Source organism: Genypterus blacodes, unplaced genomic scaffold (assembly GCF_046128005.1).
Source record: "Genypterus blacodes isolate CSIRO-AG114 ecotype Tasmania unplaced genomic scaffold, CSIRO-AGI_Gbla_v1 ptg000044l_1, whole genome shotgun sequence".
In the NCBI taxonomy this organism is placed as follows: domain Eukaryota; kingdom Metazoa; phylum Chordata; class Actinopteri; order Ophidiiformes; family Ophidiidae; genus Genypterus; species Genypterus blacodes.
The window spans coordinates 4,222,788-4,248,140 of NW_027466857.1; the positions used below are offsets into that span (position 1 = coordinate 4,222,788).

At 40.0% G+C, this 25,353-nt stretch overlaps 1 protein-coding gene across 2 annotated transcripts in view; it reads left to right on the forward strand.

Moving 5' to 3' along the window:
• pdgfc (platelet derived growth factor c) overlaps positions 1-3,660 on the forward strand; it is a 36,667-nt gene extending 33,007 nt beyond the window's left edge. The window contains exons 4-6 of one of the 2 annotated variants that reach the window (XM_076148883.1): positions 932-1,139; positions 1,240-1,460; positions 2,467-3,660. In XM_076148883.1, the coding sequence (XP_076004998.1) occupies positions 932-1,139; positions 1,240-1,460; positions 2,467-2,580 (543 nt within the window). In that variant the 3' untranslated portion in view covers positions 2,581-3,660. The remainder of the gene's footprint in view (positions 1-931; positions 1,140-1,239; positions 1,461-2,466) is intronic. The other variant, XM_076148884.1, reaches the window with a different exon arrangement.
• Positions 3,661-25,353: the final 21,693 nt, after the last annotated feature.

Below are 25,353 nucleotides of genomic sequence, written 5' to 3' on the forward strand. Positions count from 1 at the left end.
GACTGTGTTTACTCTGGCATATTTCCATGGTGTTTCGCTGTTGATGGCTTGGTCCTAGAAGTTAACATTAATCTTGGCAGTATAAAAAACACAAGCTTGTCATTTTTTGATGCCTATGTTTTTATGATTAAGCCATGAACTATTTTCACACTCACAATGGGAATGAGGCATCCTGTTTGTATTGTCGATGCAATGGCCCCTTACAAAATGAGGGCTTTGTCGTTTTTCCCAGCACACATTCTCACTTGATTTATAATTCACAAGTCTCATTCTAGAAGTCATCAAATGTAAGACTCTTTACACTCGCTTGAATCATTTTCTTTTCCTTTCAAACATACTGCCTCAGACCCGGCTGATGAACTGATGCAGTCAGTTCTCTGTAAACTGCATTTTTGCAGGTGTCACAGTTTTGCCTTCCGCCTGTCAGTCAGTGTTAAAGCGAGCAGCCAGCTCGGTGTAGGACAAACACTACATCACAGAACTGAAAGGTTTAACAGATTAACTCTCCTCTCAAGGGAAGACCAACACCACAGGTATCAATCTTCTCCGTGACAACATGCTGTAGCCTGGAGGGCCGGTAACTCGACACAAATAATGTTGCCACCCACGGGACAGAAATAGACAAATGTTGTGATGCAAAGTAAAATCAGGACAGAGACCCCGAGTCATATTTAAAAATGTGAAAAACGATGCCTTTAAATCTCCAGGAACCATTTTCCTAATATTTAATAGCAAATGTGCTTCAATCTTCACTGGATATTTTGATTTAGCCAGAACTTCAATGTGACAAATGTGCCATCATGGAATCATTATGGAATCATCAGTCAACGCTTCCATATAAGTGTCCTTTTTTGTTAAATCTCTCACTCCTTTCATTAATATGGTGTATGTGTGTACTTATTTTGCTCCTTTTTGGTTGGTTTTCCTGCAGAGTGCATCAGAACCTGGAGTTCCTGCAGTGCCTCCTCCATCCCTGCAGAATGTGGAGGATTTGTCCGAGGCTGTGGCCGGGCTGGGCACTCTGGAGGAGGTCATGAAGTACCTGGAGCCGGAGCGATGGCAGCTGGATATGGACGAGTTGTACAAACCCTCGTGGCACGTTCTGGGGAAGTCCTTCATACATAACAAGAAAGCCAGAGGTAGGACGAGTGGCTACTATTTCTGAATTTTATGAAATGCACTGATTCATTTTGTCATGCCTGGAGGTGATTTTGACCATGTCTTCCCTTTCCCTTTGAGGAGGAGCTGACCTCAATGTGTTGAGGGAGGAGGTTCGACTGTACAGCTGCACGCCACGCAACTTCTCCGTGTCTTTGCGTGAGGAGCTAAAGAGGACAGATGCCATTTTCTGGCCCAGCTGCCTCCTTGTGAAGCGCTGTGGTGGAAACTGCGCATGTTGCTCCCACCGCTGCTTTGACTGCCAATGTGTTCCTACCAGGGTCACTAAGAAATACCATGAGGTAAATATGCATTTGGTAAGAAGGTTACATGTCCTGGGTAAATGTGCACCATGGGAAGACGACATGACATAAGAAACATTTTAGAAAAAGTTTTGTCTCTTCCAACAAATACCATTTTAGAGTTGTTGTCTTTATGCTGCTCTGGCTGTGGATTGGGACAAAATCTACTTTTTGAAAATCTAACTCACTTTTTTTGCTTTATTTTGTTATTCAGATCATTCAGTTCTTGCCATTTACTTCTCCCAACATAAAATTGAAACATTATACATTACGTGCTCTGAATAAGCCGAGGGCATTTTCACACTTGTTTATTTAGAGCATTTGAGCCCGGAGCCTTTCAAACTATAACCCGGTTGGTTTGTTTGATCATATGTCGGCACAGGGATCGCACTCGGGTCCTCAGTAAAATAATTTCCCCAACAAAATCTGTAGTATTTTGTTTGTAGTACAGGTTAAATTGATCCCGAACCAGCAGGGGTTAGGTGTACATAGGGAAACCTACACCTTTGATTGCACATAGCAAATCAAATAGATGCTGTGAAATGGTCATAACATGTTGATCTTACTGATCACATCTTTGCATTTGGTAGTTTGTTCTACTTGAGCTCTAAAGGCAGTTAGTCCGTCTTGCATAACTTGTGAAATAGCTTCAGGACAAACTGTTGAAAGGGATTCAAATTCAGCATTCTGCTGACCGAGCTCTGCTTGGCCCAAACGATGACTACAACTGGGAACGTTGTATTTAGCGATCTCACCATAATAGTGGGGTGAGCGTTCTTGTATGGCCCTTGTTTATATTTTTGGGTTCACTTGGAATTTTTTGTTTCTGCGTGGAACCTAACTGACCTAAGGGGTAAATGTAATATTGTAACAATTTAGTTGAAACAAACTACAGGTCTGAGGCTGCAAAGCCAACCAAGCACTCGCCCCTGTAATGCCACTGGTAACAGCTCTGCACGAGGTATTTGATGTGTAGCAGTTAACTCAAACATCCTGTTTCTGGCAGGTTCTGTTGTTGAAACAGCGAAGCGGTGGAAGAGGCCTGCAGAAGTCCATGACTGACGTGCCCTTGGAGCACCATGAAGAGTGTTCCTGTGTGTGTAAAGATGACTGGGACTGACCTCAGACTTGTGAAACAGCTGCCACTGGAATCCCACGGGATGCTAGGAATGAAGTTCTGCCTCAGCCATTTCTCATCAGCTTCCACTGGGAGCTAACAAGATTTTTTTCTTTATCCTGTTGTTCTTTCATTAATTGGATCAAAGCAAACCAGACTGGAATCTAATAAATCTTCCAGATGGATTTGGCTGCTGTGGCATAGCAGTAGTTTACTCTAAGTGCATTTAAGAGACACACAAAGAAATCACTGGAGCAAATTTGTTGTTTTACCTTTGTGCTCTGAGGACAGTTTTCTTGAGCTCTGCAGACATATGTAAGGACTGCTATTGTTTCTTTTCTTTAGGCCTTTTTTTTTAATGCACCCAGTGTGGGCTGACACTGTCATGGAAACTGGGAGCTTCTTTGTTCAAGTCCTTTTTTTTTTAAGTCTGAGCAAGCTAGCTCCGGCTGCCTTGCTCCCTCTGCTCCTCTATTATTATCATCAAGAAGAGAAAAGGTGCTTTTTTTCCTGATCGGTTCTCCTTTGCTTCTCTCTGGTTTTCCCACAGATGTGATCTGTGGTGAAACATGGCCATAGTGTTGCTGATCAGCATTGCTATTGAAACTGTATAATATGTAAATATTTCTTTCGCAATTCTTTCCTGTACTACCATACTTTTTCTACCAAAGATTCTCAAGGAGAACATGAAAGTTGCACATGTAGAACCACTTGGTTGTTGTTCATCACATCTCTGCTTTTGACCCATCTTAGCAATGCGGGAATCCAGTCTCCGCGCTTTGGGAATGTTTAACCTCAAGCTGTTCTTGGTACATATGAGGCTGTGCATATTCAATATTTATTTGATCAATGAAAGGGAAATTTAGGTCCAAAATGTCTCTTGTTTGCTCAATGTGTCACTGTACAGTAGCATTAGGTTGCATTTTCATTGCTATTAGTTTTGCATTGCAATTTTGTCATGGATGTTTTTCATTCTCTGTATACCAAAGCTATTTAACTGTAGTTTTGCATCTGTTTATGTATTTCATTGTAATGAACATCAGAAATAAATTCTTCAGTTCATAACTGGAGGTACAGTCCTTGTGACTGATGGACAAAGAAGCACATTTCACTTCCTAATAGAGAGGTTCATCAATAAATACACAAATCCAGTGTTTATCATTCAAGGAACAACAAAGGTGAAGGTCATCACAGATTTGAGGACATAAAGGGAACATTCAGTTTTTGATATTTTCAATATAGTAGTTTGTGCAAACCTAAAATTTATGTTGGCATCAAATAAACCAAATTTAAAGGTCCTGAACTCCTCTAACATGACATCAATACAGTACTTAAAACTAAAGCTTATCACTCAGTGTGCATAGCAGTGCTGAATCATAAATGTTTTTATAAGATAAGATACTTTATTCACCATCATGTGCCATGCAATTGAAATTGAACTTGCCCTCATATCACACACACACACACACACACAAACATGCATGGGGGTGCAGGGCAGCCATTCTTCAGCGCCCATGGAGCAGTTGGGGGTAAGCTTGCTCATGTGCACCTCGGCAGTGCTCTGGAGGCAAACTGGCAACTCACCAGCTACCAGTCTGCTTACTTGGTCCACACGGGGTCCACACTTGAACCGGCGACCCTCCGGTTGCCAGCTGTCCACCCAGCGGACTGAGCTTCTGCCGCACATTGAAGCAGGTTTCAAAATAGATGATTATTTCATGTCAATCTGTATACAGGATGTTCCTTCTCAATTCTTCGGTGCAGCATGTTCCTTTGAGCTTTTTAGATGACTCACAAATACCTGAAAGCTCATTTTGTTAATTTTATTTTAAAAGTTTGAGGCAAAACAGGAATTTGCAAAATATTACCCAGACTATTATTTTCTATCATACATTTCAATATTGGTTGACCTCAGACCATGCTTCAGTTTCATCATAGGTGTCAGCAGCAAAATGTGTTATTGCTGCAAATAAAAGAATATTTCATAAATCAACTATGTACTCACTGTGTGTGTACATAGTTGACAATGACTCTCCAACAATTGTACTTTTGTTCATATTGCGCAAGTCCAACAACTACATAACATTGATTTTTAAGAGTAGCTCAGGCCTGGATGCAGTTTGAGGTATCTGTGTAACCATCTGTAACCATGGCAATATGCAGCTTTCCATGAACAACATTCACACATATACATTTCAACCTATCACGTACACACATGAATTATATACAGCTCAGTGATTGATCATGTCACATATTGGAGCATGAATGATAGACAGGAAACCTTCAGTGTTTTATTTTTCATATTTAAAATGCTGGTGAAGAGTTAACAGCTTGGCTTACAAATATCTATTGGCACCAAACATGAATGAGGAAGAACGTTTGAGTGTATAAGAGAGAGTTTAAGAAAAGTGTTTGGAAAATGTCTTTCAGCTCTCAAATTCTTTCCTTGAAATTACAAAAATGGCCAAAACACTCATACAAAGTTTTTTCCTTCTTCTCAGACACACAGTGGGGTTCATTCTCCCCTTCGGCCATCAGGTCAACCAGGAGGAGGCTCTCATTTGTCCATCTCACGCTGCTGTCCTAGCCAATTATTCTGATCTAATGTGTGTCCTGGCAGGCATCTGCTGTGACGCCAGATGCTACTGCATAAACCCCCCGGCTCCCTCTGTGGTTTTTATAATATTAAACAGACCGGCTTCCTTAGTCGGTGCAATGTTTCTTTGGGGAGGAAACCTCACCGCTCTGGCACAAGATGTGACACAGTATGGGCAGTTGGTCTGGCTCTGGCTCTGTTTGTGTGTGTGCATGATGATGTGTGTGTGCGGCTTCAATTCCACACTTGACACTTCCACCCTTTACCCACATGCCCCTCTACTCATGCTTCCGACGCTGTGAAACCAGAGCGGCCCCATTCAGGCCACCAGACCAGGTTAACGTGCAAACTGTCAGAGCTTTAAGGGGCCATATTATATACTGTATGTTTTGAAACCTCTGTAATGCTTTAACATATCAAAAGCATATTGATCGACCTCCACTTCCTCCCGACACTTGTGATAAGGGCGCTTTGTTCTAATTGGCCAGCAACGTTATGGAAGCAATGAACTCATGAGGAATGAAGCTTTCAGAGCAGTTCAGTACCTTTGGGTTTGTGAGACTGAATGCATTTCTGATTACATCAACCTCAAGTTTCATGACTTTAACATTGTTAAACACTATATTATACTATAAAAACGAGGGAAAATAACAAAAAGCACGTGTCCCCTTTAACACAACAATCTTAAATGTTTTCAAGTGTGTTAACGCTCTCTGAACCAAAGGATGTGGTAGAGCTGATGCTTCTCCTGTTTCTCCCTCCTCTCACATGAATCATCTCTGTAACTGCAGCCACACACATCATCACATGCTGTAAAAACCTCGGCCTACAAAGACTCATGAAAACTAACCCACAGGATGTAAACCTCTGTTCAACTGTAGAGTTTTGATCTTTCCTCTCCATATGTACACAACCTACACACTCATCCGCACACAAACATTACATTCACAAACCCCAACATTCAATTCTCATTTTTCTTTCAACGAAAACGGGATGGATGGAGGGTATTTGAGGATAATTTTTGTTATTTTCCCTCATTTTTATTGTGTGATACAATGCTGACTTGCATGAAAGCTTCTTATACCCATTACGTCAACAAGTTACATGTGATAATGCAAACCTACATTCCTGGTTGGATACACCTACAGAGTACAAAGCTGGTGTTGGGTCAGGATCTATGTTGAGGAAGAGTATAATCAATGTGTATAATGCAAATACTTCAAAATAAACCTCAAACTTTACTCTTGCTTATTTATATCATCAAGCAGGGTTTGAATTTTATTAGAAAAACTATGTAGAACCTTATCAGGAGGACTCAGAAAGCAACCTATAGGAAGTGGATTTACTGTCATTACAACACCTTCGTTATTGCATTTTGCTTTATTAATGCTCTAAAACAGTATCAATTTACCCCAAATGTTCTTCAAAGTTGGACATGGCCATAAATATCCTCATTCTCATGACTGTTATCCTCATTTAAATAAATGATAAGCCCATAGATGGCTAAATCGTCTGCACAGTAATGCCACAGGGTACAGATTTAAACTTCAAATGTTCACTCACTTGCTTTTTTTTTCTTGCTTGTTTTGCACAAAAACAGAATAAATTCCATCTGTCACACTTGTCTTTTCCCAGGAGCTTAAAAACCCTGTGGCCCTGTGTCAAATTTCAACCAGCAGCACTTTAGCGGATAGCAGCAATAACTGTGGTCTTGAATTTTCCACTTATCTCTGTCATTTTCCTGTTACTGCAAATTATTCCTAGACTGCAGCTAAGTGCATAGACAGTACCTTCAGATACAATATATGAATCTCAATGTACCCTTTGGTGCTTCAATGGAACTGTGACATTTTGAATTGAATTCATTCAACACCTTTGAAAGTGGAATTGTGACATTTGTAAAGGTTAACCATTGCTCACAACTTCTTGCAAGTACATTTACACATATCAGGCTAAAACAAGATACGATTGTAAAAACCAAATCACAGATCCGGCATTATTTTCCCTCTTCATCATTCTGTTTGGCTTCATTTGCACTTACAGCTCTCGAGGCTCTGATTTGTGCGTGGACGTGATTATTTGATGTCTTTGTACTTATCGTCAATAGTGACATTCAAAATGTAGAAGATCCTCTGACCTTCCGCACATAAGCGCTGGATGAACAAATGCAGGTTTGGACGTAAACAAAATCATGTATTGAACACGAATGCAACAGAAAGTGTACAAGCAATTGCTTTCTGGGGCTTCTTTAAAGGTCCTCTATGACTTAATTATATTTTATGGCATATAAGATTGATTATATGACATGTGGCATTGAAAGCATTGCTCTCTCTCCCCCCTAGTGATGATTCAAATGGATTTATTGCGACACATCCCATATAATTAAGCTTGTGCCTCTCCACGGTCTTAACAGACATGCAGTTTTGACATTTGTGCAGTTGTCATACTGCATTTTTATTCAAAATAATGGCAAGGAAATTCTAATCAGTGGGTTAAGATGACAATTCGCAATTTGCACAACCAGAACATATCAAATTGTTTTCCACCTAAACAGATCAGAGAATCTATGATTATGTGCCACATCAGAGCAAAAAAAAAAAAATAGCTCACATGTACCTGCTGGTATTAATGGAGCAATAGGTACTAAATCACCTGTTCAGCAGACAGGAAGTATCAATCAAATGCTTCATGTATTCATGCAGCAGTGCCATCCTTTGCTGTATTAAATCTGTCTGTCTAGCCATCCTTTTATCTGTGTAGTTAGAAAGTAGCCATGATTCAGGAAGGAGGCGATGCTGTCATATTTTCCTTTAAGCTGTATTGTTCTATCTACGAGGGGTGGGGTGGGGGCTCCAAGGGTTCACAGCCATTGCGTCCTCACTACATTTGCAACCATCAATCTTCTGTGAGTGTAAGTGGCAACTGACTATAAATTCCGACATGCAGCCAAGGAATCAATCACAACTTGTGCTGTATCTTTGAGCAGTGAGTGATGGGGGAAATATGGCAGCCCCGATGCAGATGACATCTCCAGCATCCCTAATTGGTTCAGGGTATGGAAGGAGAAGCCAAATTGACGGGTGCATGTTATGTTTTGATAATTACAGGGTGCTGAAGTAGCGGTTTTCAGAGAATTGGCTGTTGTTGCTGGGAATGCAAGGTCCTCAACTTGAGTGTAGTATTAATCATGGGTCAGGAAAAACTTTACGAAGCAGCACAGCCGAGGAAAAACCCCATGTTAAATACAGGCTAAACCGTTTGACAGATGTCTCCGTTTCAGTTTGCATGATTGCTGTCCTCCTCCCCTTCGCTTTACGTCCAACATTAACCACTCCATGTTACCACACAGAGAGGAAAGGTTTTTACATTTACTCTGAACTACAGTATATGTTCAAGACCCTGCCATAAATCAATGTAGATGAAAGTAAATGCAGAGAATACTGAGGACATAGAGGCAACATCAAACACCTATATATGCTCAAAACCATGAGAAATCCCTTTATATTTAAACACTTAAACTATACATCAAAATACAGGTAGTCTATACTCAGCATATCACTGAATACATTAACTAATAATTTCATTTTCACTTTTTGGTGATTTCATTTGTTTTTAAGATAACTTGAGTGGCCACACTGTAAAAATCCTTTATTAGTCAGAATAACAACGTTTATCTTGAAAATCTTGACATTTCTCTCAAAGGTGCCAGTTTTGCTGGCACCTTTTCTGGGAAACACAAAGTCCCTCCAAAAACCATTATAATATATTATACAATATATTCTATTCAAGAAAATATATAACAGAAGAGAAATTTGAAGGAAGGTTTTATTGACTGATTCTACAAGATCTTTTGTCATCCATGAAAAGAATACACAAAGACTTCAGAGTCAAAGACTACCATTTATTCTCCATTGTGTTTAAATCCGAAACCCCTTTCTCTGTGTCCAGAAAAGAAAAATAAGTGCTTTTTATAATCATTTATCTTGCAGAGATCTATTTGAGATCATCCATTTTGTAAAAGAGGCCTGTTTTACTTTATACATTATTGTGCTGCCAATCATGTCGAAGAGTAGGTTTTATTTTATTTCAGTTAATTACGGTTCTTTTATTTAGAAAAAACAAACAAACCCAGACTCATGGAAGCTGTCAGCTCCTCTGTCTCAGCGTCACATTTAAATCACTATGGAAATGTGACTATAACGAGCTTAGATTGTCCCTGAACACATCTGGGCTGGTGATCCTCTAACCTAAAAGCCATATCTGCCACAGCACACACATGTACTGGCAGTGCTGTAGATACAGAGGGTCCAGGACTGATGACTTCTGACAAGCCTCCGCTATTATTCACAAACGTCCAACAGCGCCGACGGCCATAAGCAGAATACATCTCTAATAGAAACAAAGGTCAAAAGTCATTGATTCCAGCTTCATTTAGTTAATTGGCAGTGCGTTCTTCTGAGCCTGGAGGGACATTTTGTGCTTCTGTAATGATGAGGATGAAATAGAGGGGCCCTCTCACTGTTATTTTAATGCTGTGTAATAAGAAAAAACACAAATTCAACAAATCAATTACCAAAGAATGAATAAAACATAATTATTTTTCTGTGCAGCAGTTTTATCTGCTTTTAAATGCCATACTTCCCTCCTCCAACACGCTTTCTATTCAGGGAAATTTGGTTTGTGGCAGAAGTGATGTGTTTCTGAATGGAGCGGAGTATCCCAATGCATTTTCTGCATATAAAGAGGAAGGTGTGGTGGCAGGTGACTGATATGTTGTGGGCTTTTCGGTGACAGATCCATTCTCCATTTGGCTCTTGGCAGTAGAGGTCACATGATCTCCCAGGGGTGTGTGATAATCATTCATTTGGAGGCTTCCTGTGGTGAAGGGACAAAGATCTCCACACTCCTCCTGACACTGACAGATAAGTGAGCAGACTCCCCCTGACACTCTGGAGCTTCATTATGATTCTTCTTTTCATTTGGAAACCAAAAATACATTCAGGACCTTCTGCGGTAGTGAAACTCATTTTGTTGCAACTTGGACAAAATTTGACGGACAGTACTTGCTATATTTGATTATAAATATGAGGGGGAAATGCATAAAGCACAGTGTGTCAACTTAAGAATGATAGATTTACATCACAAATTATATAAACATCGGTTCCATGTCCAATTTCATGTCCTGCCCCAACAATGTTCTCTTTTCAAGGCAGCTATGTGACTGCCTCATTTAATCAGACATGATCCTTAGAAGGAAAGAGCTGCTCCATGTTAGCTTTACATGTGACTGCTGGTTAAACACAGGGGCTCTCTGTCACACAGCAGACAGAGATTGATGGCATCTAATGCCATTTGTTGTTTTTTTCCGACGGAAAGGGTGAAATGGTGCCAAATCTAAACTAGACTTTGCTATGTAGCTTTATTGTAGTAATGGGACGACAATTTAAAGCTGCGTTGCCCCTGCTTGGAAGACTTGAGTTTGAAAGAAATTAAACAAAAAACTAGAATATGTTTATCACTGTTATTTAGAATTTTAAATATCTGTTGACACATTTTTTAACTACATAGATATTTCCACAATAAGGACTAAAAGGTTAGAACGAGGGCAGGCAGGCTTGTCCAGCTTAATCTATACTCAGATTTGTCTCTCAGTCAGAACAAGTTTCAGCCCGATCAGCTGTCATCTCATGTGGAAGCCACAAATGGCTGAGCAGTCAGATGAATTTCTGACATGTCAGAAATTGTTGTTTGTTCTCAGCACTTCAAAGTCACATTCGTATTTCCCCAAATTAAAGCAAAGTGCATGGCTACAGCCGTATTGTTTTAAATGGGAGAAAGCTTTATTGGAAATTGTCAATAAACAAAACTATCCAAAAGGTTTCTACAGAGTGAGTGTAGCAAGTGAAGCCACTCAGAACAAGCAGTTCAAATGTGCAGTGTGCCAACGTAAATATACATAAATGGCATAAACTATGAGAGCTGTGGTGTAAATATTATAAGGCAAAAAGATGATCCATGGTACATTTGGAGGAACCATCTGTAATTACACCTTGGCTCAATGTGAAATTGTCTGAACTGACCCTCATCGGTTAGAACTGCATGCACGTTATATGTAACAGTGTGAATGTGAGGTTATGGTACCCAGTTTGCTTTGCATTTCAAGAGCTGAGGAATTGGATCGTGACTGAAGCACAGCATGCACAGGAGACACACGCCATCACTGAATTATTTTCTTTTCGACAAGCCCGGACTTGTGCCCGCTGCACTGCAAATGGCCTCACTCTTAGTCACACGCACAAATGGGCCGAGTCAAATGGTTTACGCATCCTGTTTTGCTTTTCGACGCTGTTTGAAATGAGGGTCACAGACCACATGTGAGGCACAACACAGGGTCCCAGTCAGCAAGTCCCACTAAATGTCCCATTCATGTTGAGGCTACTGCTGGGTCGGCTTTTAAAAACCACTCTACTGATGTGGTCACAGGGAAAAAAACACAACGGACGAGGTCGGTTTACACTCTCGCAAGGAAGGTGAACAAATTTAGGAAACCAGTCTTGAGCTGACGACATGGGGCGTCTTCTTTCCTCCCGGGGGCAAACTTTCTTTCCAGTCATTTCCAAATCAGCCTCTGGAAAATCTCACAACACAACTTATGCTTATAATCACGCGAGGTACCGCTGCACAGCCAGCATCCGGGCTTTCACCGCTGATAGCATTGACACAGCACTAATCCGAAGCAAATGTTAGTCTTTTACTTTAAACCAATCGAGCACGTCGCAAACTAGGAGTTAGAGGGAGTCCTTTAAACAATCTTTTCCTAATTTAGTCCCGAGCATACCAAAGGAGAGCTTCTGGCACGGAATGAGCCTGACATTTGCTGCTTCCTTTTCCTGTTAACAATGTTAACAAGTATTTCAAATTAAGCTCTGAGTGAAGCTAAAATAAACTCTCCCATCACATATTGTTGTAAACATAGACTGGCCTTGCTCCTTTTAAGGAAGAAAGAGCTATGTTGGAGCATACCACTGTTTCAAAACCATAATGGTGAGCAACATGCACTTTGAAGGAAAGCCAAAGACAACATCGGATGCCAACTGTTTGTCTGCGCCTCCAATCCCTGCCAAGCTCTGTTTCTTTCTAGTTTCAGTTTAAACTCTAGGCTACCACATTTTAGCAAATGTTTTATTCTCATTTTCTTTCCTTTTCCCCAGATTAGATCAGATTATGTGCTGCGGCCGCGTTTTCATCCACAAATACCCCGTCTGGTCTGCGTTCTGACTTTTGGTGTGTATAAAAGGCCAGCAGGCTATGTTCATCTAAGCAGACATCAGGTGAGGAAGAGTTTCCAGACTCTTCTGGGGCCTGTGCAGGCATTGCTACATGCTGTATCTGTGTGGGAGAAACTTATTTATTGGCCCTACCAAGCATTTTTTAGTCACGACTGTATACTGGAAAAAGTGATTCACTTTCCGTGGTATGCTGTAATGAAGGTGTACGACTAAAATGGTGGCAAATTTGTGCAGAAGGTGTTGGGCTTTATATTGATTTACGAGTTGTCATCTTCTGTGTGTTATTAAAAAACGCTGAGTGGTAGTTGTACTTATTGCAAGGCATTTTCACACCCCTGGTTTGTTTGTTTGGTTCCAAATTAGGGATTAGACTAGGGCATTTACCCTCATTTCAGAGTATATCAGCAAAAGCTATGTGAAAAAATTTGCTCTGCTGTGCCAGGGCAGCTAAATTACATGGAACAATGACATCATGGACAAACAGGTACGTTCGTAGTTGCGTTCACATCACATCATATTTAGTTGACAAATACAGATCTTTACACTATTGTACCTGTATTACCTAAGCAGCTGTATGAGAGCAGTGGGGGGTTTCATGTAAAACATCACAGTGAGGGACTGACTCACTCACTGTGCCAAATCATCCCCAAAGAAGCTGGAGATAAAACTTTTATCATTTTGTGAGCGTTGTACATGAAGTTGCATTGACTAGATATCAAGTCCCCTTTGGCATCCAGTTGTTTTGACACCTCCTTACACCTAGTTAGTGTTTCTGAAATGTAAGGGAAATTTAAACATGTGACTACAAGTTTCCGCAATTCAATGAAAACTACTACATCATCATTTTGGTGAAATGATGTAATTCTTTGTAAGAGTTCTTATCTTATTTCCAGTGAAGCCTTTGTCACAACCTGTTATTGTACCGTGTGGTTTCATGGCATATTAGCTGCAGACTTTTTCCTAATAAAAAAAAAAATGTCTTTGAAGTTTGACTCGGATAAGATCAAAGATTCTTACATAAACTTGTTACAGATTTAATAAAAATATAGGATATCAAAAACCACCCATCATTGTCTGCAAGTCCTCAAGGTATTGGCCTCAAGGCCGCAGGTATTGGCTTTCATTGATGACTGTGGCGTGATAGGACTTGTGGATCACTGCTGTCAGAAAAATCTCATATTTCCAACCAGTAAAGTCATCAGGAACTAAAGTTTTTCCTTCTTAATACTTATTCAGCTTTCAATACCTTAAGGGGCTTCAAAGATTTCAGTTGATGAGTCACCCATCAACTGAAACTTGCTCAAAGGATGACATTATATTAACTAAAATCAAAAAGTGGTAGAAATTCTAATTTTAACATTTTAAAATCTGACCCCGGATTTTTGAACTGTGCAAAGAACAAGCACTGACTTTGCCCAGCTTGCACACTGTAGATTCTGAAGACTACATGAACTTGATGGGGCGTAAAGGCTTTTTTCATCCAAAAGCACAGTGCCAAGCAACTGCAGCTTAAATAAGGCTGTTTTTATTGGCTTCTGGGTGCTTGGCTCATGGTGAGTTTAGCATGAGCAGGCATGGCCTGTGGTGTCTTAAATAGCTTGTGAGGTCCTGGTTTTGCTTTCAACTTTACTGGTGAGCAGCTCACGTTGTGATTATGCAAACCACAAAACAATTATTTACCTTCCATCTAATTGATAATAGCCTCCATTTCAGGGTCTTTACAACACTTAATGACACATGAGGTGTTACTAATTAATCTCCGGATCCCTTATAAAAACCTGCTGAATATTATTGGGGCAATTGTAAAGTTAAACCAATTAAGAAGATTTAGCTGTCAAATTAAACAACGAATCGCGTCTACCATGGAGGCCTGTAGTCCGGCTGTTTTAATAGAAAATAGCTTCAGTCTGGGGTCAGTCGGTTTTATGTGTAAACTGTGTGAACGGTGTATTTAACAAACAGCACTTTCCTCACAGAAAACTCTGTGGAAAAGCCATAGACATTTCAAATGGCCCAAGGCCAGAGAACATCAAACCTTCCCCTCTGTCAGTATGATTGGATGATTATCAAGGGGGAAAGCTGGTGTGTTCTGTGCTCTGTCCCGAGTGAGACATCTGAGACGGATCTGGGTACAGACGCAATCACTTCTCTCAAAGCATTCAGACTGATATAATGAGATGAGGCCTGTCTCTCAAAATTGACAGCCTTCATTTATGTTTACTGAACCGTTTCATTTTAGGGAAGTAACATCAAAACTGTCACCATCTAAATAAGAGATGATAGTGGGAATAGATTAGATTAAAGCAAATAGCTACTAGTTCCCCATTATACTCTATATAGCAACTACAGCATACATGTCTTGTTTTATCATTTGTATTCTTTAGGACCTCGACTACACAATATGTGGATCTTGATCAGGATTACATAATGACAAATATGTTGTTCGCATGACAGAGAGATCCACCATTGTAATATTTTCTGTAGAAAAGATTTGTGCTTGCGAACACATTTAGCTAATTATTTACCATACTTGTATTCGTAATATCTGTTTGCAAATGTGTAGACAAGATTTTCGCAAAGCACTCAAATTTCCTACACTTTGTGTGCAATTGAAGTTACAGACACAAAGTCAAAATGCAATTTTGGCAGAACCTTCACACCTGATCAAACTGGCTAATGAGAAGGCTGCCTTGGACCAACCGATCAGAAAGAGAGGTCTACCTGCTCCATCATCGCACTGTGAAATCCCTCCTGAAGGCGCTTCAGGGCTTGGGGCAACAAAGGAAGTGTGTACTTCCTTGTTTGGCAGAAGATTGATCCCATCGACCTGGAGCTGTCAATCTTGATTTGTGACTTGACTGCCAAGCCTTGAGATTTTCAAAATAGTAACTTGGTCTGGGGTTTGATTGTTTTCATTTTGCAAAATATGGATCTTTATCAACTTTATCCAATTTGATTAGTAGTATAGAGTATTATCACAGCTTTGTGGAGTTGTTGATCCAAACAAGGCTTGACAAATCAAACTTTGGTATCTGGTTTAGGTTTTTCCAAGTCATGAAATTAAACGACTAGAATAAAGTCAATCCACTGTCTGTTATTGGTTAAAATGCATCTTATCTCAACAAAAACAACATAGATGTACAAATTCAAGCAAAACGGCTGCAATGACAGCTATGACAAGCGTAACTGTGTGGCAATAAAATCCCTCTACACATCATTTCTACAATATGGAACATTTGTGCGTTGCAAAATATCACAAGTTTGGCACTCACTACAAAAATGTCTGCACATGTAAGTGCCTGTCTTGACAAATGCCTAAATCTTATCCTTAATTACATCATTGTCAGTTACATTTGAACAAGTTTAAGCCTACGGAAATCTCTGAAATGTGATCCATGTTTTTCTACCTGGAGACTTCAAACATGTCACCATCCTCCCATATATAAATCCAGGTAACAAATTAATTACTCCTTAAAAGTTCATGATTTAACCATGAAATTAGACTTTGGAAAACTTCCAGTCAGTGCAAACAGTCTAAGGAGGATGCTGGGGGCAAATCTATTCAAGGCAATTGAAAGGAATAAAGGCCTCTACACATTCTCTCTATTGCAGATCTCATATGTAGAGATGGCAAAGAAGAATTGTAGGCTTATGTTGAGTATTTAAAATATATCAATATGCACAATCGACTGGATTTGACCACTATCCTCCATAGCAACCATTGGTAAATCAATAATTATGCACCTACTCCAAGCATCTTCTTCAACAAAAAGATTAATTTGAAATATTGAGTCATTTCTAGCTGTGGCGGAGAAGTTAAAGTACATTCTCGAACCAAAATCCCCCCTGAAAGGAATTTATGAAAGATCTCTTTTCTTTTTCAGCTGCGTTCCTTCTCTGCTGGAAAAACATGAGCCAGAAGAGTATTACAGGTGCTGGATAATCTGATAAAAGAAAGTGTCTGCTCATCCCCATGGAGACAGAATAGAGGCAGCGCTGTGCGAGAGCAGTCAATTAGACTTTAGGAACATCTGCAGAGGTTAAAGTCAGCCAGTTATCACAATCAGTCTTCCCTTGCAGGCCTCACAAGGTCAATAGCGCACATTATACACTCTGCTGGGACCTTACACACATACAGTATAGTCACATACACACTGTAGGTCTGACGTACTGTGTGTGAGAGAGACACAACATACTCCAGGAATACATTTGTACATATAACTGAATGAAAAACCTGCAGTGATATGATTTGATTCATGTGGAGATTTTGCTGTAGGTGAAACTCTGTGTGGTTACAGATGATTGGATTTGCAGCTCTTTTTTTGCAGTTAACTGGCTATGGCTCAGTTGACCGTCCAACTATTTAGCATTAGAGAGAATACTGCAAGTCGTGAAACTGCAGACTGATGATAGAGCAGAGTTGTTATAAAATTGAACTCTGTGGGAGGAAGTCATTGGTGGTCTGCCCATGCTGGCATAGAGTCAAAGTGTTTCCACTAGAGATGCCAAATGGTCACAGGCTGCGCCAAGAGAGAGATGGATCAAGGCGACGGGCCGTGGTACTCCCAGGTCTCAGATCACAGAAGGTAGACTCTGCAGGGGAACCTGGGAAAATCCGGCAGTGGGGAACAATTTTTGATTTGCTCAGTGAGCAGAGCTTCTACTCGCCCGCACTGCAAACCTCTGTGGTGCGTTTTCATTTAGATCAAAGGGCCCAACCCCACTTCCAAGCATGCAAGCACACTGAAACATCTGCAGCAGAATCCATGATATTTCCCTTGAGAATTTTCCAAGTGGACATATTAAAACAAACTCCTTCATGCTGCCTGCCACACCCATGACCACTGGAGTCCCGACCACTCGGTGTCCACATCTGTGTTGTTCTTTTCAAGAGAAAATAACAAAGGATGGCCTTTTTAATTGTGAGAAAACGAGTATCCAGATTTGAAGCTTTAAATGCCTTCTTAGGTGACTTCCTTTCATATATATGTATGTTAGTTCCTGTAAAACATTCACTGCAAAGAGAAGACACAAAATTTTCAGTATCAAACATGCATCTTTAATCACACTCTTTGCACATAGTCTGGGAAAAACAGGTTCAAGCAATGAATTGTGAAATTATTATTTTTGCAGTGTACAGCCCCCTTGTGTCCACTACGAGAACCCAACTCACGTCAATAGTGGAATGTACTGTATCTAACACGTATGGAAGCTTCATTGGAGCTCTATACATTTACAATATTACTTCAAACAATACAGCAAAGCATTAGCTGTCAATTGTACGAAATAGAACAAAAAAATAAAAAAATAGAACAAAAATGTGGTAAATATACAGAGAAAGTGTACATTTTTCACCTGCACTTCTCAATCCACTGACATTAAATATACCACACACTTGTGAAAGAAGCATTCTTAATCAGTAAAGAGGGCTCTTTGCCTTTGATCAGACAGGCATAATTGTGAGCGACTGGCAGGGATGGTGTACCAGAGTCCTTGTCTTCAAAGCCCCACTCAGGCTTTCTAGGAGATAGCGTTGCTATGGCAATAAGCATCCTGGCTGGCACACAAGGGAGACAGTCTATAAGGAGAATTACTGTATGCAAACATCTCCCTGATGCAAAACATAAAAGAGATTGGAAAAACTGCTGAAGGCGTTCTGGCAGAAAAAGGGTCAATCTGCTGTCATGCTGCCAGAGTTTACCTGAATGGTTGATATCATGGCAATATCCAACAGATTAGTTATATGACATACATAAAGGAAAACATTCAGTGAAAGAGGTCAACGTGCTTTGGACAGCTGAACGCTGACTGGAAAGTGATGCAACGTTTAAAAGGAATTAACAGGAATTAACAGGAGGAGATGATATCATAAAACACCACAGGTCAAACAAACATCCTACTGCCAGAATCAAGTTACGCTTTGTCCCACAGCGGTGTGAAATCTTTCTTGAAACCCACAACTCCACCTGCGGTTATTGGGGTCCTCCGACTTAATGGCACCATAATACCATGCAGAGCTCAGGCCAAAACATCAGGAACTTTGAATCAAAGTTCTCACTTGTGCTAGAAACCCTGTCATGGTGGTTCACAGCGTAAAGTGCTGCAAGCATGAACTAAGCGGAACGTTTCCACTTCCTGACTACTTTTCTGTGTTTATCTTGCTATATGTTGAAAAGGATATTCAGGTTTCCTTAAGTTTTATTCAGTAGCTGTAGGAGGAGTCAACCAGTGCCAAGACTTACACAGGGCCACTTGTCTAAACCTATAAATCCCTGATGACGTGCAAGGGACACAAATCAGCCAAGTCAGACTGTCAGTGGATTAATTAAGAAGTCCTCAATTTAAAATTACACACATAAACTCACACAGACCAACTTGTTCACAATGAAAAGCAGATGCTGAGATAATTAACAGACGTGCAACCATTAAACATTATGAATCTCACATGTCATCACATAAGTGGAGGGAGGTGTAATGGAGCGATCCACAGCTACAGTGATGCTTAGATGCCATGTTGGGCAGCAGAAACTCTGAGTGTGATTGTTAAAAAAGGGGTTTATATTTTCGAAGAGCAGCTCTTACATGAACTATTTGAGACTATACAACTGGTTGCCAGGCAACCTTACTGTGAGCTGCTGGTGCTGGAGTCTTCAGCGATACTGTCTGTGCTGTGGCTCTCTACAGGAGGAGAAGCAGACACGAGTCAGGCGTTTCTCACTTAAGCGATGATGCACAGCTTTTCACATATAAATATTTAGATGACGTGTTTTCCTCCGTGACTTCAAGAATTAAATATCATTTTCTTGTTCAGTGACATGGACTTTAGAGTTTATTGCTGGTTTCATAGCCAACAAATAAGCCAGTCTTTACTTTTCTTTATTTAAGAAGAAAATTATAAACCAGTAAGACACAGTATTACCTTTCCATACATATATGAGTGTATTGTACATGATGTCATTCCACTCAGGTGTGAATTCAGTAATTGGACAGTCTCTGTGTTAGATATAACAAATCATGGCAATGAATTTTAAATGACAGTGGAAACATGAAGTATGAATTTTTGATCAGTGCCAAAAGCAATACATCTGCAGTGCATATATTTCTGTTTCAAGTGTCTCCTTCTTAGCTACCGCTCTCAGCAAACAGTCAAAACAGTCCATTTTAAAGTTTTACTCTAATAGATTACCCACAATTAATGTGGTCATAGCCGCCAACTAGCAATTGTAAAGTAATCTATCAAAGTACTGTTTCTTTGAATAAGAGGCCATTGCTCAGCGATGATGACACCATGCTTCAAACTGAGGTCATAATATATGAGTGTAGTTTCTGCAGCACTTGACTCTGACAGTATTCTCTGGCAGCATTCTGCCTGTGTTATATCATTGAGACATGGAAAATCTTGTCGATCTAGTTTCTTCTTTCTTAATTTGTAAATATTGGACAAAGGTGCAGGTGGCTATGGGGAAGGATATTTACAGTATCAGTGTGACAGTGGGCATATGCAGACACCCAGATGAAGTATAGGCACATCCTTTTGGAAGGATAAAGCTAAAAACGGCGAAAGAAATACACAGCATCTCTCTCTCTCTCTCTCTCTCTCTCTCTCTCTCTCTCTCTTTCTCTCTCTCTCTCTTTCTCTCTCTCTCTCTCTCTCTCTCTCTCTCTCTCTATCTATCTGTCTCTGTCTCTCTCTCTCTCTCTCTCTCTCTCTCTCTCTCTATCTATCTATCTGTCTCTGTCTCTCTCTCTCTCTCTCTCTCTCTCTCTGCTTATAGCTTAATATAGAAGGAAAGTACATGATCCCAGTTATGTAGGTTTTTTGGGCTTCTAGCCTCTGGGAAACAAGAGCAAGCTCAAACCTCCCCGTTAGTGTTGCTCCCTGGGTTTATTTATGATATTTGGCACATTATGACTCATCATGAGACCAGCTTTGCCAACAGTGAAAAATAGCTAAAACACATGCTTTCTTGCCAAAAGCTAAATGTGATTTTGCTCACATGCAGTTTCTTTCCAGTCCTTCATGCAAACACCAGCATGTGAAATCTATTTCTAACCAAAAAAAGGTTAAAATGTGAAATGTGAGGTGTTATTGTCAGAATCATAAAGCACTGGACAGACGACTGTGATCACATGGATGATGCAATATAGATGAACAGCGCAGGTGAATTGGAGAGATGAACCAACCAAAAAAAAGATAAACGCCTGTAGAAGGAAGATGAAGATGAAGTTCCTCCATATGCGTTGGTGACTGGAGTCGCACTGAGAAAGCACCTGTGTGAGACAGAGCCCATTATAGAGACGTTACAAGGCCATTTCCACAGGGGAGTGAAGACCACAAGTGGCCAATTAGGTAATTACAGCATCCTTTTCTCCGTTGCTCCTTCTCTTTCTTCCTTTCTTTCTTTCAGCTGGATGCATGGCAAAAAATACAAGCATGTCATTTGTCTTTGTCAGCAGACCACAGGACTTGTTTACACACCTAACCTCAGTCATTACTACTGCAGACCGGAGAGAATACCTTTAAATACATCAGGAGTGCAGGATGACCTCAAAACTAAAATACGCCATTATTTCCATCCAGACGTGAGGTTCTTCTTAATTAATCAGGTTTTACAGTTCTGGGGATCTAGAAACCGGAATGTTGTAGTTTCTCTTCAAACTGTCATCTTATGTCTTATTATGGAGATTATTGTATGTGATTTTGATCATCAGACAAAACTTCAACGGTGTCAACATGGACTTTTATAGAGAAATTACAATAAATGGATCAAAATATGAATCAGGGTGGCAGCAGCCTAGAACACAATTCATTTGCAGGCAACTTTTTCCATGAAAAACCTTTAATAGCACTCACGGGGATAGATTAAATAGTTTGAATTAAACTGAATATCTTTAGAGAATCGACTCCCGCAAGCGTGTGAAACTTAACAAGAGGAAAACTTTCTAAACATAAGGCAAAGTGACTTACTGTATATGATTTAATAAATTCAGCAGAAGGTTTCACAAAAAGGCTTAAGTAAATGAAGAGTACTTTTTAAATGAGTAATTCATTCATTCATTTGCAAGTCAGTTTTAATAAATGTGACTTTGAAAAATAAATGATTTTCTTTTAGTTATATAACATTCCGATTCTACATATTTATACATATATTACATTTTAACAACAGTATCTGCTTTAGCTCAAATGAGGGATATTTTGTGAGAATAAATAACACATTTCGCTTTCAGTGCTTCTTTATGCACGGCAACATGAATAACACATTTCACAATGTTTTGTTCAGTAAAAGCTTCATAACTCAAAACTTTTACATTCTGGTTCCGACTGGACAGTGAGACAGAGTATTCCCAAAACAATTATAACTGAGTGAAATAGACCAATTATATCTCCCGCTAACACTGAGCTCTACAGCTGCCCTGTTTGCTGTCCGTGGACAAACGTCAAGGAATAATGGAGGATGAGTCTTGTTTTCCCTCATCTTCTCCTACCCACTGCCGGCCCAGAGACACGCAACGATAAATAATAGAACTCAAATCCAGCAGCACAGCAGATCTGCAAAGTCAAGGCCTCAGATCAAAGGATCAACTGTGGAAATCGACACACCAGGCGAGGTAATAACCCTGTTTGCATTGTGTGTGTAGGCGAACATCTCAGAACTGTATTAAGCTGAAAGAGCGACAGAAAGAGAGAGACAGAGAGAAAGAGAGAGAGAGAGAGAGAGAGATGGGAAAGAGAGAGAGAATCAAAATAGAAACCGTAGGAGTCTGTCACACTTTAATTGAGTCATGACAGGTTCCAGTTGGTGCTGTTAATCTGTAATCACATTTTACCTTAAATGAGTTGCAGGCTGATAACATTCATGCATGACTGTCTCTCTCACGTCGGGTAGGTGGAGCTTGATTTACATGTGTGTTTACAATATGTGTGTGTGTGTGTGTGTCTTTATAACATATGTGTGTGTTATGGTAGGGAAATGTCTGTTGCAGCATTCACAAACAAGTTTCAAGTATTGGTATTCCACTCACAGTCAAGTCCCAAGTATAGACCAGATTTGGCTTTGAAAAACTTACAATTGGTTCCGTACTAAATGAAATACCAGGATCATGACTTGAGTTGATTTGCATAAATCAGAAACGTCTTGAATATTTGTGTAATTCTTTGGGTTGAGGAAGGTGTCAAGGTTTTCTGAGTCAAATAGATTAAGTTAAGCTGCAAGTCTTTTTTTATTATACCAAGTTGAGTCTCAGGTCAGTGAATTAAGGACTCGAGTCAAAGCCATACAACTCATGCACCACTGTCCATCTCGCCATCTTACATGCACCTGATTATTATATTTATATATATTTTTTTCAAACTCTGGATCAAGTGAAGCAGAGGACCAGTCCTCAAGATAGAATAACAGTAAAACAGATTACATTCATCTGACTTTGTTTGTGGCCCCAAATACATCATAAGAATATCCTAAGGCGTTATCTGGGTTTGTACAAAAGGAGGATTTTCGCACAGGTTTCGAGTCGTCTATCTGGGCTCGCCAAGGTACAGGCAGTACTGACTCATCCGTGCGCTGCACACAAATAGGATATGAAAAAATATGACTAGTGTGGGAAGGAAGAATATCACGGAGAAGGATGTTTGTCTGCTGGCATCGTGTTTGTATGCCGTGCTGTTGAATGACAGCAAGTGTAGTATTGGCTATCTGGAATCTCAAACAAACACAGAGCGAATAAATTGTCTTTGTATGGATCAGAGCTGTGCGGCAACATGATTGACACAAGAATCTATGTAATGATTGTGATTTGTTTAGAGGCACAGGTTGTTTGTAATAATTATAAAAGATTCTAAACGGTTGATGTCAGGTTGCTGCCAGTTAATGAAGCAGAGCAAAATGCTAAATCATGGTGAATGTCAGCCAAACTGAAAGTGGAGTTGGATTTGATGGAAAATATGTGCTTAAGTCCACTGGATATTCCCTTTGTAGTGTCAGCTTCAAAAGAGCAAACTCAAAGAGTACACCAGAAGCACAAAATAAATGCAATGATGCTTCAGTGTGCCACACATCTCTGATAATTGGAAAGCGCCAATTGTGCACATATATTACAGTCAAACTGGAATCTTTGACATTTATGAGATGAGAATGTTTTGTTATTGAGCTCTAACAATGAAATATGGATCTTCCTCCCAGGCAGAAAAAAAAGACTTGATTTCATTACTTGTTGACCTCTTTTTAGGGCTTGGTCAATATTTGCTGCAGCTCTCTAAATATCAGACGGACCAAAATAGACTAAAACTGTCATAAGTAAAGTATTAAAAAATTCCCCATTTCATCTCTACAGCCTCATAGGAGGTGTTAAGTTAATCATTCAGAGGCCTTTGGCAGGGGCTTTGATTTGTTCTGAGTTAATAAAAGAGGAACTCTGCAACATTGTCATTGAGACTAAATGTAATTTGGAATAATTTCAGGGTGGAGATTTACCTTAGAGGAATTCCAGTCAAGACGAAAATTACATTAGTGCATGTCCCCTTTGTCTTTTGGCTGTTAGTTGTTAAACATTCATCTGATTATCGGACAAATCCTCTTTATAGATTATACTGCCCCAGTTTAATCTCTTTCTGTACACAGTACAACTGATACATTTTAGGAACTCAATCTGGTACCACCTGCTGCTGAAACCAAAGACAGTACATGATGATATAAATGATAAAAAAAACACAGATGCATGACGCCATGTTATGAATAAAGCCAATGAAAACTGTTTTGCCATGTTAAATGGTATATATGGTGATCCTCATGTTAATACTTTCAAGCAACTGAGACCGTATACCACTGCTTATGCTGTGCAGTGACTGCTTCAGATAAGATAAGATGAGATAAAGCTTTATTTATCCCAAGGGAAATTATTGTGTAATAGTTGCAATACAGTAGGAGATTGAAAGATTCTCCTCCAGTGAAAAGAATGTGCAAGAATACATAAGAACAGATATGATAAGGGGTACAAGTACTCACAATAAGGGGTACAAAGTGCAAAATGTGCAGATTATGTAGACCTCAGGTCCTTATGTCCCCACTGTCCATCCCCCGACCCGATGTAGATGTGTTGTACAGTCGGATGGCCACAGGAAGCAGGGATTTTCTGTGGCGTTCAGTGGTGCATCTGGGAGGAATGAGTCTTGAACTGAAGATGCTCCTGTATGAGGTCAGCACCTGGTGGGGAGGTGGTGAGAGTCATTGATGCTATGCAGCTTGCGCACCATCCTCCTGTCTTAAATATGACCCCTGTCCTGTATACATATTAACCCATACGATCTGGATCAGTTCGTAAATATGAGCAAACAGCACCTGTTGATAGGTCATCAGAGGATAAACATGCCTTGATTGTCTAAGACTCTTGGTTCTTAAGTAACAGTCACAAAACTCAACATCCCATATCCACAGATAAACTCATCCACTCTTCCTAAACCACCATTCTGGCTGTTACTTTTAGAGATCTCCAGCTGAAAAACAAACATTGAACAAAACTTCCTGACGATACACTTTTATCCCTCAAAGGAACATTCTACAGGTCAAAGGTCAGCTACAAAGCAGGACCCCTGCCAACGTCAATGCCAACTGCCAACTGTGCTTGTTAAGTTTTGTACCAGTCTCTGTCCACAACACAGTAGTTGCTATAAGTTGGCATTGTGTGACATCATAACAGTGATAGCATCTCGCTTGGATCATGTTATGTCTATTGCCGCAAGTGTCATCATTTACATCTAATTTAGTATGCCATTATCAAATTAGCCTTAACACTGACTTTGCACTGTGTGAGAGTAATAGAGATTAAGGTGATGATGTTTTCTGATTATTAAATGTTTCCTCTGACAAGAGCAGCTGCATGAGCTCAAACAGCTGC